This window comes from Aulonocara stuartgranti (assembly GCF_965226115.1).
Source record: "Aulonocara stuartgranti genome assembly, chromosome: 5".
Lineage (NCBI taxonomy): Eukaryota > Metazoa > Chordata > Actinopteri > Cichliformes > Cichlidae > Aulonocara > Aulonocara stuartgranti.
Genome location: NC_138943.1, coordinates 27,521,960 through 27,536,812, shown reverse-complemented (window position 1 = coordinate 27,536,812; position 14,853 = coordinate 27,521,960). Strand labels below are relative to the sequence as shown.

The following is a 14,853-nucleotide window of genomic DNA, read 5'->3' as shown; positions in this document are numbered from 1 at the left end:
TTATTATGTAATGTAATCTAATGCTGCAGTCCTAGTGTATTTCTAATTCAATGCTGTTCCTGAGCTGAAAGTCTGTAATGTGCATTTTAAATGGACTAGCTGGTTGGTGTATTATGTTATTATTTAGTATGCAGTCTATTTGAGGTGCACAGCTGTTTCTGCATATTCACTTTAAAATGTATTAATACTGTTTACTGTTTAACCAGCTGCCCATTGCATATTTGCAGGGCACCATAATCAAGGCGAGGAAGCCCTTTTCTGTGGAGTCTCTGTCCTTTGGGAATATGACTACCCCATGGCACAGTATGTCTGATGCTAACAACAATGTTCTCTCTCATCACATTCAGTGCAGCTTGCGTGACACATGCAGTGTCTGTGGTAAATGTTTGCCACTGTATAAGTTGGCTATGCTGCTGGTTTCACGTGTCACGCCCCCTCTGCAACCTCAACTCCTTATGCAGCGGTAGCGCGAAAGTTTCTGTTGCCCTGGATTTAATTGCTAATACCTGACAAGGTGTGGCAGGGAGACCAGACACTGTCATGCTCTCTCTTGGGTGTTGGTGTCGTTTTTAGCTAAAAATATTTAGTAAATTAAAATAAAGCCCATGTTTCTAAAAAAGAAAAAAAAAGCAGTGTGGAGTCAATCTCCGATTTATGTTGGAGCTTATGAGCCAGGTCATAAAAGATGCCAAGGAAAGATGTTCTCCAAGTTTTATGAACGCTGTTGCTAGGTAATATTTTCCCTACATTTATACTGAGAAAATAAGCTATTTTCTGCTCTGTATCTTTTTTTATATTTCTGGACTTCATCTGTTTCATCTTGCTTTGCACTTCCTTGACAAAAACAGGTAGTGCAAATAACACTAAACAGAATATGGAGTATTAATAGCTATGATGTTATGTAGAAGATGTCTTTGTAGAGAGATTATCTTCTTCTTCTTTTGGCTGTTCCTTCCTTCCTACCTCCGTCTCATCCTATCCCTAGCATCCTCCTGTGCCAAACCAACCCACTTCACGTCCTCCTTCACCATATCTATGAACCTCATCTGAGGGCTTCCTCTTATCCTCCTGCCTGGCAGCTTCATCTTTAACATCCCTTATGTTGCGATGATGAGATATTTGACTAAAGTTACTTTCATATAATACCACTTTGTACCTCAAGAAGGGATAGTGAGTCAGTGTAGCAGCAATTCCCTCACTCAAGCGTGAGAAGAAATAGTGCTGCCCAGAGATTTGGTGGTTTTTTTTTAAATTTCATTCAGCAGGAAAAACAGTCAGGGAATGAAACTGTAAACATAACTCTGGCAGAGTGACAGTTGAGAGAAGATTAACAGGAGTTACCAAGCGAGCTGGCCAGCTAGTCCAGCTTATGCTTCCTCTCACACTGCCCAGGCCACCAGTATTAAGAGATGATGGGGACTTGTAACGAGCAACGGGCGTACAGCAGATCATCACGGAGGCTGGTTGCAGAGCTTTTATGGTTTTGTGTTTTCTCATTACTTGTTTTTGTTTTCAATTCGGTTTAGTTTCACTTGGTTTCCAGAATGGCTTTGCTTTAGTTTAGTGTTCATTAGTTGTAGTCTTTGTTAATTATTTTCATACAGACGGTATTTGTCAGGGGGAAGAATTGGAAAATAAAAGCAAAGATGTTTTCATGCATAAATGCTTAGTAAAGAGGGTCCGACGCAAGTTCAGAAAATCATTTCAGCTAGTCTTGTTTTATTTTTGTTGGTTTTTGGTTAGTTTTTGAATGATTTCTATGCTGTAGCAATGTCTCACAAAGGCAAACCAGCACTGCTGAGACATCCATATGACATGGAAATAAAAGAAAGCAACACGAAGCACCACTCAGGATTCTGAGCAGTCACTGCTTTCTACTGTGAAGCAACAGTGGTCTCTTCTAGAGCGAGGTATTTGTGGCAAATTAAATGGTTTTGTTTATTTATTTATGACTGCCTCCTGCACCCCATCCACCAGGAGTCATACTCTTCAGTTCCATTGTGGAAGGAAATTTCACCAAGTCCCTCGGTCCTCCCGAGGATTCCACAACATGTCGTAATTTTCAAACCAGAATATGAATGATCTGAAAAATCTACCATGTTGAATGTTATTTGTGCAGATTCTACAGAAAATAAGCCACCAAGTGATAATCATCTTGTATTAAATGTTATGTGTAAATAAATGTGAATGCATAATGTGTGGTGAGACAACATCCTGTAAGCAGCATCCTAGTAGCTGTTTCATCAGATGTTTTTGTCAGATATGAAATGGCACGACAAGATAGAAACTCACAATGACAGTGTGACAATGCATGGGTCTTGCTTGTCACATCAGTCTGACATTTTTTTCCCCCATTGAATCAGTCATTTAAAATTACAACCTATAGGCAAGGAAGTGCGCCTGTCACAGGTGTCAGATATGAGAGAAGGCAGCTGTGTGGGTGTGCCTTTCCTCAGGTCAGAACATGATTAAAATTTAACTAAGGTCAGTTCCCTAGTCTTGCCAGTGAACTTTTCCTTCCCCCCCCCCTTCCCCCCCAAAGAACAACATATGTATTGTCATTATTATTATACAGAAGTAGGAAGTAATATGCATAAGTCAAAGATTATGCTGAATCCAGGAGACAGCTGTATGAATGTGGGAGGCTATGCGCATATTTTTCCCATGGCTAAAGAAAAGCTTTGCTAAGACCTTCGAAGCAGCATACCTACTTTCTGTATAAGGTTACAGCAGGTAAAGCGTCAGGAAAAATACTTTATCATTTCTCACGGCCAACACCTAATGCATTTATGGGTCTAATTCTCATTTATGAGCACGTAGCAATAATCCATTTGCATATATTAACTGCTGGCCTCTTCTTTGGCAAAAAGCCTCCACCATATTTATTGCCCAAAATGCTGACGTGAAGTAACTTGATTACATGTAAAACTTACACGTAATTTTGGTACAAAACATTAAATTTAATGCAACTGGTGAAATTAAATGTATTTGATTGGTATACACTGAGTTTATACTAAACTATGTTTTTCAATGATTAGTTTGATTGAATTTGAGTTAAAAAACATTTGATTTGATATATTTCAGTTGCATTTTACTCAAAATTATTGTGTCATGTTAATGAGGGCCAGCACTCTTTTTTTTTTTAGTGAAGTAACTCATAATTAAAACCTAATTTCTTTCTTTTTCACTGCCAATTTTTTCACATATAAACTTACAGGCTGTCAAATACATTGTAGAACGTTATAATCGGATACAAATCGGTCATTCAGGGTCTCTAATAAAATATGGACAGACCAAGGTTCGGCATCAGTTCATTAGTGTCAGCACATGACGGCGTTAGTCGAGTCACTCAATGAGTGGTCGAGGAGAATTGTGAAGCTGAGAGCGAAAGTGTGCTGGAAGCGAAAGCAGCAGATGTGTCGATGTGCACGGCTGTCATCAGTTCCCGCGTCGCAAAGAATCTGAGCTTTGTGGAAAAAAGGGGGTGTATACGTTCGGAAACTAATGAGCCTCAGTGCAATTGAGGCTCTGAATGTGCTCTGCAAATTAATGTGTGTCTAGGTGTGGGTATCCGCGGGCGCCCGTGTGTGCGTGCATGCGTGTTGAGGGTCCGTTCCCCGCTGCTTGTGCCTGACAGGGTGTCCTTGCCAAGTCAACAAGACTAATCTGCGCTCTGGCCTTGCACCGGGGGAGGGGGCAGGGTGGGATGGTGAGTGTTTACAAGAGTGTAGCGCATATCAGAGGTGGACACACATATGCACAGGCACGCACTCGCAAATCTTGAAATGTTTGCACCCCCACACCCTCCTCCTCCTCACATCTTCTCAGACACATACACATTCATAGTACACACCTCAATGGTGCCCAACAATTCTCCAGGGAAGCCACCAATAAACATGACATCTTTCTTTGTGAAAGGACTTACACACACACGCACACACACTCATATTCAGCAAGAGAGCAAATCAATATACACCAGAGTCTCAATAACGATGTAAAGCCCCCCCTCTCTCTCACGCACACAGACAGTACATGACAGTGGCTCTCCCCGATCTCCCACTACAGTAATATTTAGTTGGCTCGAGTTGTACCAGGATACATAAAAAGTATTAGTTTCCAATTTCATTATTGATTTTTGCCACACTTAACAGTACTCCTTTTTTTTATCACTTGCGCAGACCCATCTTCACTAAATCAGTTTTCACACATGAACTCAGGGTCAGGGTAATCAGGTGTCCCCAGTTATCCTTTCTCACACACGTAGCGCACTGTAGCAGATGGCCAGCGTTATCTGCAGACTCAGTACTGGAAATACTGTTTGGTTTAGGTGAGGGAGATGTCTGACTAGAGCAAGCACAGAGCAGGATATAGGACACTCACTTGCTAGCTGTGAATTTGTTGGACAAAGCTGTTTTTTTTCAAGATCAAGGCACATTAGTGCACCTGGTCATCAGGCGGTCTTTGTACTTGGAAGCTGGCAAGTTAAAGGTCTCTTAATGTCAGAGCTGACTGTGTGGCAAGTTTTCATTCTCACGAAGCTCGATCAGAGAAGTTATGACTGAAAGTAGCTTCTCCTTATTTGTTAACAGTGGTGGAAAGCAATGTGCTTATTGAATCAAGTGCTGTACTTGAATCTCATTTACTTTAATATTTTTCAGTTTTTGCTATCTTATTGTTAAAGTAATTTAAAGATGAAATATTGCATTACTTACTCCAGTGCATCTAGTTTTATTTTATTAGAAAGCCATAGTCTTCAAGTTTCAATCTTGCATTTAAACTTATGACAAGCATTTAAAATCCAGAGCATTAAATCAGTGGGTCGAAACCTGTTGGCTTCTGGCACTGTTACAATAAGAAGCGCCTAGTTGGTGATCCATGCCAGTTTTTTAGATGTGAAGTATTTGCTACTATTTTACCCTGAAAAGGTAAAATAATAGTAAGTACGGTGGTGCAGTGGTGCACTGCTGCCTCACACCAAGAAGATAGAAATCTGACCGAGATTTTTGTGTGAAGCTTGCATGTACTCTCCGTGTGGGTTCTTTCTGGGTGCACTGGCTAGTACTTAAGTGAATTGGTGATTCCTAAATTGCCTGTAGGTGTCTCACTGTGTTAGCCCTGTGACAGCAATCCGTCCAGGTTATACCCTGCCTCTCATCCTGCGGCACCACCAAGTGCTGTAACATCTTGTATCAACACTGGTTTTAGCTGAGTAATATCACACTGAAATGTATGTAACTGGGTTACAAGGGGCTAGAAGGTACCACCAGTACACTTTAAAACCAGTATATAAAAATTCAAATGCACAAATGTTAAGATTTTATTGATAACAGGTTACGATTATGTTATCAATATAATTGTTTTTGCCTTGTTTTTTGGCATACATTTGTTTTTTTATTATCATCACCAGTTTCTGACCCCTTATTACCCCATTACACAAACATACTCAGCTAAAACCGCTGTTGATAAAAGATGATACCTACTGGATACTGCCATACTGGATATAGATTTGGTATTTAAGTGGTAATAACTTGCTATCTCCATATTATTACCTTCTTATTCCTTCCCTTTTACCCCATTATTACCACATCGTTGCTGAGCTGTAACAGAAAGTGCAACTGAAAGATGAATTATTCCTCCACCAGTACAATTTAACACTCTGGCACTATATTATATTGCTTTGCTTTCCTGTGTGAAAATATGGGATCAAGAAGTAAAGAAATTTCCTGGAAAACCAGCAGTGTAGGGAACTAGATAAGAGGCAGAGAAGTATGGATGTCTTGCCTTGCCTTCACTTTCCTCATTCTCAGTGTTGCCTCTTTTCTCCCCCTTTCCATCAATCATTCTCAGAGAACCAACAAACTAAACAGAAGAGGAAGTTGCGGATTCCTTGCAGTTTTATTTATTTATTTTTTTGTACAAACTAACACCTCTCTCAGTCTGTAGACATCCACTGCTTATCAACCTTATCAACGAACTCCTTGCATGCTCCATTTCTTCTCCCCCCTCCCCTCCCCTCCCCTCACCCTTTCCATCTTTCTTGTGCCTGGAGAATCACTCTGGTGCCTGTTATATTAAAAACTGAAAACTTTGAAAGACTTCAGCCAAAATTGGTCAGACTGCATCAATCTTGTCTTGTACAGTCCATTGATTGATGTCAGGAGCAGGTCACTACTTGTCTAGACATAGAAAATTCGCTTTAAGCGGCCTTAGCTGTCAATATGGCGCGCTGCACACAAAATACCAGACCGGAATTCACTTTCATTGACACAGACCTGTCATTTACATTTTCAGTTCATTTGGCTGACACAAGCTTGTGACATTAGTCAAATTGGGTTTGCTTTGTTTGTCTTGGTGTTTGACAAACAAAGTGACCTGTTTCCCCCTCGAAAATGACAGGTCATGCGTATCTCCGTGTATGCATACGCGTTTGTACATGCATCAGCGCATATGATGAGACTCAAGGAAAGGAGCTAGAGGCTACACTGGCCAGGAAGAGCGCCGTTTACATAATGTGTTCTGAAAACTGGAGGGTCTGGCTGGGCCGCGCTGTCAGCCCGCGTCGAGGTACGGGGCATCGTTTAATAGGACAGATAATGGTGAGGCTGATACGCGCAGGCAACATGCTTGAAGGGCTAGAACAAAGAATGGAAGTGGAGGGAAAAAAGGCAACAAAGAGGGGCGTACAGTACCTCCTCGACTCTCACTGTCTGCTGGCTTCACCTGGATCGGTCTGTTCATCTGTGACATAGAAAGAAGAAAGCAAGAGACAAAGAACCCAGTTAGCATCATGTAATGGCACATGCTTTTACCCCCCGCCCCCAACCTCCCCCCCCCCCCCCTCCTAAAAAAAACTTTTTTAGAATCACTCAGCCGCAATTGAGGGTAAAATGTATTGAAAATCTCCAAAGCTGCAGCACTTACAGCCATTGGGGGAATAGCTGGTTGGGAATATGGGTTGGAAATATTATTTGATCTGAGATGAAAGGAGAGAGAAGGGTTGGAAAGGGGGATAAGCAGAGGGATGAAGGGAAAGATAGAAAGCGGGGATGATAGAGGAAAGGTAACACCGGGTCAGCAGAGCTACTGCGAATGTGTCTGTCTCTAGAGGTTTGATGTGGCACCACAATATTATCAGTGTGGGCTTTGTGTTTTTATGTGATACATATGCACGTACAGCGCAGCCAACACATACAGTACATACTGTACAGTGAGACTCTATCTTACATGGGTTTTCAGACTCCTAAGCCTCATTGCAAATTGTTCTTGCACAGTCTTCTTTTAGCCTCACACACCAGTACACACGCGTGCGTGCGTGCGTGCGTGCGTGCGTGCATGCGCGCGCGCACACACACACACACACACACACACACACACACACACACACACACACACACACACGCTGTCCCCCACTGAGACCTTTCCACACTGTGTCCGCCGAGGCCCTCCTTTCATTTCACTCCTGCCTGTCAAAATTTTCCTCTCCGCCTCGCCACCCTGCTAAACGCTCGCCACCAATCAATTTTTAATAATGCCAATCGCCATGCTGCCAGGAGGAATAGAAGGGAAGGGAGAGAGGAAAGGAGAAGAGATCAGAAGAGAGGAGAAAAAAAGGAGAGGAGAGGAGAAGATGGGGAATGTGAAGGATGAAAGGGAGAAGGGAAAGGTCAAGGTTCTGTGTGATGCAGAATCAGTGTTTTGCAAAATGTCATTAAAATCTTTTCTTTTGAATTTGCTGATATAGTCATCACCCTTATGAATCTGCAAGCTTTCAGATGATTCCCCAAAAGGCAAAAAACTTTGAGCACGAGGACACGAGGACGCGGCGCAAACACAATTAATGCTCGGACCTTCACCCTTTTCTGGCGCTTTTCAGCTGCTAATATTAAATCACATCATTCCCCACAACACTTGAGTTACCCATTCCCTCATCTCCCTCGTCTCCTCCCTCTCTTTGACAGCCAAGAACCCTGCTAATGTTTTTAATGTGCTGTGATGCATTATTTATCAGACTGGCTGTTGATATGGAAAAAGGACGAGAGGGGATAAAGAAAATGGGGAATGGAAAAAAAGGGAGTTAAAAATGAGTAAAAAGCGAGAGTACAGTCTTGTGAAAAAAAGTTTTCACAAGACTTCACAGGACTCTGTGCAATCCTGTGCAAAACTAAGTACACCCAGTCACAAACTGCTAATCAATTGACCAACAAAGTATAAGCACCTCTAAAATGCCACAATCTTCCCTGGAGTTGCTGGCTCAGCAAATTCAAACCAGGGTCAGATTATGCACCAAGAGCTACATTTCAGGCTCTACAGACCTCAGAAACATGATGCTAAAATGAACAAGTATGGCCTGTTGGAAGGGCTACCTTTCTATAAAGGACATGCCCAGTACTGCTAAGGTTTGCAAAGCTGCAACCGAACAAACCACAAGACTTGTGGAATAATGTCCTTTGGACAGACAAGACTGAAGTTGAGATGTTTGGTAATGCACAGTGCAACGCTTTGCAAAAACCAACCACAGCATGTCAGCGCAAACACCTCACACCAACTGTCAAGCACGTCGGTGGAGAGGTCATGATGTGGCCTTGTTCCAAAAACACAGGACTTGGATACTTTGCAGTCACTGAGTCGACCACGAATGCCTCTGCATACCAGAATATTTAAGAGTCAAATGTGAGGCCATCTATCCAACAGCTAAAGATTGGCCAAAAATGGGGCATGCAACAGAACAATAATTTCAAACACAGCAATAGTCTCCAACATAATGGCTGAAAAAGAAAAGAAAGGTGTTGCAATGGTCTGATTGAAATGCTCTGGCGGGACATTAAGAGAGGGCCAATGTCTCCACAATGATGTGAGACGTTGATAAATTCATGGAGAAAACAATTACTCAAAAGTATTGCTGCTAAATGTGGCTCTGCCAGTTACTCATCAGGGTGTACTTTTTTTTTTACACGATTGGATGGATCGCTGTGAAAACTTTATTTTCACATGACCGTATGTGAATCAAAAAAGTGTTAGGTAAACAACTGATCGCAGGAAAGGTGAGATCACACTGGGTGAGAAAAGTAAAAAAAACTAAATGAAAAAAGTGAAAAAAGGGTGGCGATGGAAGGAATAAATGTAGTGATAAAAAAGGGAAGTGGGATAAGGAAGAAGAGTAAGGGGAGAGGGAATTAGGAAAACAGGACATAGGGGAAGAAGAAGATATGGATCAGAGTATGGGCAACGTCAGCTCAATGCTCCCGAGGGGGTCGGGGGTAAAAGCCTGCATACATATGAGCACTTTTACTATGATTCATACAAATAGTTTGACCTCAATCTTATCTAATTGTGTTCTACCTCAACTAGTTCTTTATGCAAGTGTCAGCATTAACCTGCATGTTATATGATAACACTGACCCACTGAGATTTTATTTAATTACGCAGGTCTTTATTTAAGTCTTCACTTGGAGTTTAGAGAAGCTACAAAAAACTATTTGGGGATGGCGATGGCAACAATATACAGTATGTGATATATACTTGATCTCTTATATGTAATAACATATAAAAAGCTAGATTTTATTAAAATAATAATTCCTCACTCTTAACGTGCAAAATCCCGTGAACCCGGATGAATTGGTGAATCCCTTAAATCATCATTGCCACTTGAGCACCAGCATGCGAAATGTCTGCTCATAAATTTTTAGATACCGTTCAAAATAATGTTAAGTGGTTAAACCATTATTTTCTTTTTGTCACTGAGGGCTGAGTGCTGTTTCATGGGCTCTCTATCAGTGGTTTCCATTACTCCAGGCCCATAAACTGCTTCAAGGTCAGCTTTATCATCCTGCTCATAATAGGGTGAGTTAGCACCAGCCCACTGGACAACTGATCCCAAAACAGTTGTTAAACCCACACGCTGACTCGCACAGATAGCTCCCCTCGGATGTCTGTGGTAGTGCTAGCTAAAGCCAGATGGCAGCATTGAGCAGGAGAAGCTCTCTTTAGCCTAATACCAGTGAAAAATCTCATTTACACAAAAGAGGCTAAAATCCATACATGCATACATATATATACACGCAGACATGAAATAAGAGTAAGTGGCTAAGCTCACATGACTAGACATGGATGCTTATCCACACAAGTCTGGCGCGTACACAGAACATGCAACAGCACAAAATAGGCCTATGCATCCAAGCGTGCGCGGGTCGGGAAATAAATAAGTGTAGGTATGCACAAAAGATATGTAAATGTAGCTTTGTGAGTCAACATGTGCAGTGCCTAAATTGGCTCATCTCACAGCACGCACACCTAATACCCTGTTTGTAGATCACTTTCTCTCCTCATCCTTGTAAGTGCGGTCGCCTGTTTTTCATTTCATATGCCTAAAAAAAAAACGAAAAAAGAATCACACACACACATGCTAAGCTCCATTCTTGCTGAAAGTCCACTTCAGCAGACTTGTGTTGAGAATGGCCTTGGTGTGTACCACATGATTGACAGCTCAAGAGGAACTGCAGCTACACAAATGCATGGGGGCACGCACACTCACACACATTCTTGCTACACTCCTCTGTTGATTATGTAACTCAATGACAGTGCTCTGCCTCAGTGCTGCCATAGATTCCCTGTTAACTAGAAGCTGAGGGAATACATGGTCTGCATGCAGTCTGTGCTCTACCAAACTGGTGAGTCATTCTTCTGAATCAGTGTGGCTTGAATGTCTAGCAAGGCCCACAAGATTAGCTCCAAGCAGTGTGGGACTCAAGCTTTGCCTCATTGGATTCTCCTTTGAAATGGGACAAAACTGAAGTCCTTGATCTGAGTTTTGCTGCTTACAGTATTGATTTCACTGTGTGCAAAGCACAAAAATGAAGTTATAGGAACAATATTTTGATGACAACTCTACGGGATTTCTTTTCGCTGAATTTCTTTATAGTACCTTGTTATGTCAGATGCACTTCAAATACAGTTTATTACAAGTTGCTCAAGGCAATGCCAGCATCACAAGCCACACACACACACACACACACACACACACACACACACACACACACACACACACACAATAATGCATGCACACAGAGCTACATTAATACACAACACTCGCAAGGACACGAAAGTCCACAGTCACTCACACTCCCATCACTCTGTGAAAAAGAATATTGAAAGTATGCTTTACGAAACTCGGGAGAGGAGGTAGGATTTTCTCATTTTCACCCTCGTCTAGCAGATGTGTTTTTGAGAGAGAGTAGAGCAGTGCAGGCCAGGTCATTTCATTATCACAGTGAGAAAGCACTCCATGAAACTCTCCCAGGGAAGCAAGGAAGGCTGCTCGTAATATTCCTCCCTTACTATTGTCAAAACTTGCTCTATTTTACATTTTACAGTCGAAGGTCTTTTTCTTATTACATTCCAATTGCTTTCGTTTTGTCTTTATCCCATTTGAATGCTGAGATGTTTGGGGTTCTTTTGCTCTCTGCTCATACATATAATTACTGGTTCTTAAATGTGGTACACATAAAAGCATCTACAAAAAAAAAAGAGAACTGCTCCAAATGTTAAAATTATCTGCAGGAGCAATGTCACTGAGTGCAACTGTAACCAAATGCTGGTATTCATGTCAAATGAACCACTGGCACTCGACCTGGACCTGCTTTCCAAAGTATCTCAGCATGCATAACACTCATCTTGGGATGGAAACGCGCCAATGGAAACATTAGCTGAACAAATATGGTTATAACCCTGAGATGCTTTTGGGAAACTGGGCTGTTGATGGCGAGAAAAATCCACTCTCAATGGCAAGATTAGCTTGACTAGAAACATTAAGCAGGTGTATATTAGATTTTACACGTGATCACAACCTATTTTAAAAGCAACAATTAAGATTTGACACAAATTAAGCTTCTACAGTATATGATTTCCCCCCCTAAGTTACAAGAATGTTTTATAAAGCCGAAACAAAATCTCACGCATCACCGTTACAACTGCTTCAGGTGATGACTGAAACTGGCCTTTGCTTGCCACAGCATCAGATGTGTTCGTTACAAGCCATTCAGTCACAAACTGAACAGCTATATTTGCAAGTGCCTGAACTAATCTGTGCAACAAATGTTTTACCAGTGTCATGTAGCTGAGACAATGAGCTGGACAATGTGTAAAGTAAATGTTAACAAATGCTTGAATTGAATAACTCCTGGAGGTAACAGGAAGAACCACTATCAGAATTTTACTACAGCTGCTGTTAGAGGGATTTTAGGGCATGCCTCCCTTAAAGTTGTTTGAGTACATTAATATTTCAGGTGTGGCTTGAGTGCACATTCTTCTTCGGGTCGTGCCACAGCACCTTAGTTTGGTTAGGGTCAGGACTCTGACTTTTTCACCCCAAAACCAGATTTTCCTGTCTCTTCAGCCGTTCTGTTGTTGAATTGTCTTGTGAGCTCTAGATCGGTGTAGCTTTTTATCAGTCAGCCTCTCCTAAGCTTTAGGTCACTGACTGCTGCCCTGACATTTTCCTGTGTAACCTCACCTTTTTCAAGTTTCTTTCTTTCTTTGTTTCTTTTTTATTGTTTTGAATTCAAGACTCTGAAGAAGGAAAGCAGCTGAAACAATGACGATCCCTCCACCATGCTTCACAGATGGGATGGCATTTTAGCGTTGGTGTGCAGTGCCTATTTTGTCATCTCAGCAGACAAGTTCCCTTTTCATACCTCCTTTACCCTACTAAAGGAAAACAAATATACGCTGTAATTCACTGTAATTTTTAAAATCATTCTTGTCTTCTTATCAGGAGTGTGGCACTTTTTCAAATTCTTCAGTCAGTATTTAGTCGTGTCAAACTAAATTCTGTTACAAATACTTATTTGTGGATCACAAAGTTACATATGGGACATTATTAAGCTCACTTGAACCATCACCTCTATGTAAAAGAAAAATCTGTGTGAACTAAAGAAGAATTGTTCTTCTAGACGTAAATTTGGCAGGAGTTTTTTTTTTTTAAACATGGTCACTGATTTCTTGAGTAAAATAAGCTACTTTCTATATGAGAGCCAATCTAAACTCAACTCATCCAGAATAACTACCTCAGAAGTAATATACAATGATATTAGTTTGGCAATTTCTCTCAGGGCTTCACAGCATACAGAAAGGGGGCATAAATTCTAACAGCAAAATGGTCACTACCTCCAGAGCAGATGTCAACAGCAATATATTCAAAAGTCTGAGGCAGCGAAACAGCAGAACAGGACCACCCTGCAAGGAGTCTTTGACATTAACCACTGCTCCACCTCTTTTAGATTTCTTGTCACTACAAAAGATCGTGTAATGCTCTTATAGGTATTGGTATCTGAGACTCTGTTATCTAGCCGAGCTATGAATCAGGCAAAAATCTCAGGGTGGCATTTATGTATCAAGATGTTAACAAAGTCCACTTTTTAAAAAAAGTGCTCCTAATATTTAAATGTAATAATCCAAGCTGGGATTTGAGTGGAGATAGTTGTAGTAAAGATGTGTCGTATCTCAGGAGGCTGCATGTTGATCTTTACAAGATCATACTAGGCATTTGTCAGACACAATTCTGTTACCAACAAACAACAGCCACCATGATGTTCTACTAGTTCCTGAAATGCCAGAAATGCAGTGTGACTTGATGTTGCCCCAGGCTCCAGTTCTACCGGGGCACAAAAGCATGCCTTGCACCCTCAGTTGGAACTGAATAATAACAAAGGCGTATCACAGACAGGCGGGGGTATTACAGTAATGTATAGTTTTTGTTATTGCTCTTTAATTCATTAAAAGCAGCTGCAGACATATATAAATGGTTGTAATCTGTTTTTGGCAGGTACCTTTTTGGGTGTCCACACCCAAACTCATTTCAGATGGATCCTAAGTCATTTTGTACTGGAACCAGGCCTGCCTTGGTTTGACAAGAACCTTTAGGTCTATTCTATAGTAGTGTTGATAACAGCTTATAAATTGATGAATGTTTAAATCTCACTTGGCTTCCTCTCAGGTTTAATCTCCACTAATGTCTACACATCTCACTGAGTATTTCCCCCCCCCAACCACCGCTGTAGTTCTTCATTCTGACATACGGCCAAACATTAAACCTCTCTTTTGAAGTGAAACATATTGCAGCGAGATCAGGGTCTGCGTGTGAGGGTAAAGAGGGCTATAAAGCAAAACATCACAATCGCTTCCCTTTTGTTGCATTGTCTTCTTCTTTAACCCCTTTCATCTTTACAGACAAACGGAGATGGGCAATCTGTTTCGCGTCAGATCAAGAACGAGAAGAGAATTTCCTGACAACAGCACAGCCTGGCCCAGTTTTTTGGGGTGGGATTGAGTAGCATGCTGCAGTCAGCCGGAGTGGACAGGAACAAAATAAATATTAAGAGAGAGAGAGAAAAGGGGCGAAAAAAAGGCATCCAGATGAATTATGAATTACTGGCACAGACTGTACTTTATGTGGCTGTTGAACCGCAGTACTAATGTGGCTAGTAGAATGACAACTTGGCTGCAGTATGCACTATGGCCCCCCCAAAAAGACTGATCAGTATTTCTTAATGTTCAAAATTCTATAAGATCACGAAGCAGCTCGCTTTCTCTGAAGAATAATATACATGCACAGTGTTTTTAGGGCTAGGTTTTGAGCTGCAGCTGAAATAGGTTTAATGTTTGGTGGTGAAAGATGTATTTGAATGGCGGAAGTTAAATTCCCAAACGTCCCTTGCAAAATCATCCTAAACAAATTCAAATTTAATATAAAGCTGCCTCTCTATCTGAACTGAGAAATCCCTCTAAAGCCACTACATAAATGAAAAATACCGCCACCTTCTTCCCCCTGCCTGTTTCTATATGCTGCTGCTTCCTCTG

The 14,853-nt window shown here is 41.3% G+C and overlaps 1 protein-coding gene across 16 annotated transcripts in view; it reads right to left on the bottom strand.

The window, feature by feature from the left end:
- The window catches only part of celf4 (CUGBP, Elav-like family member 4), a 91,359-nt gene that overhangs the window by 18,781 nt on the left and 57,725 nt on the right, over positions 1–14,853 (bottom strand). For all 16 annotated transcript variants that reach the window (XM_082532290.1, XM_082532302.1, XM_082532299.1 and 13 more), the window contains exon 3: positions 6,690–6,738. In XM_082532290.1, the coding sequence (XP_082388416.1) occupies positions 6,690–6,738 (49 nt within the window). The remainder of the gene's footprint in view (positions 1–6,689; positions 6,739–14,853) is intronic.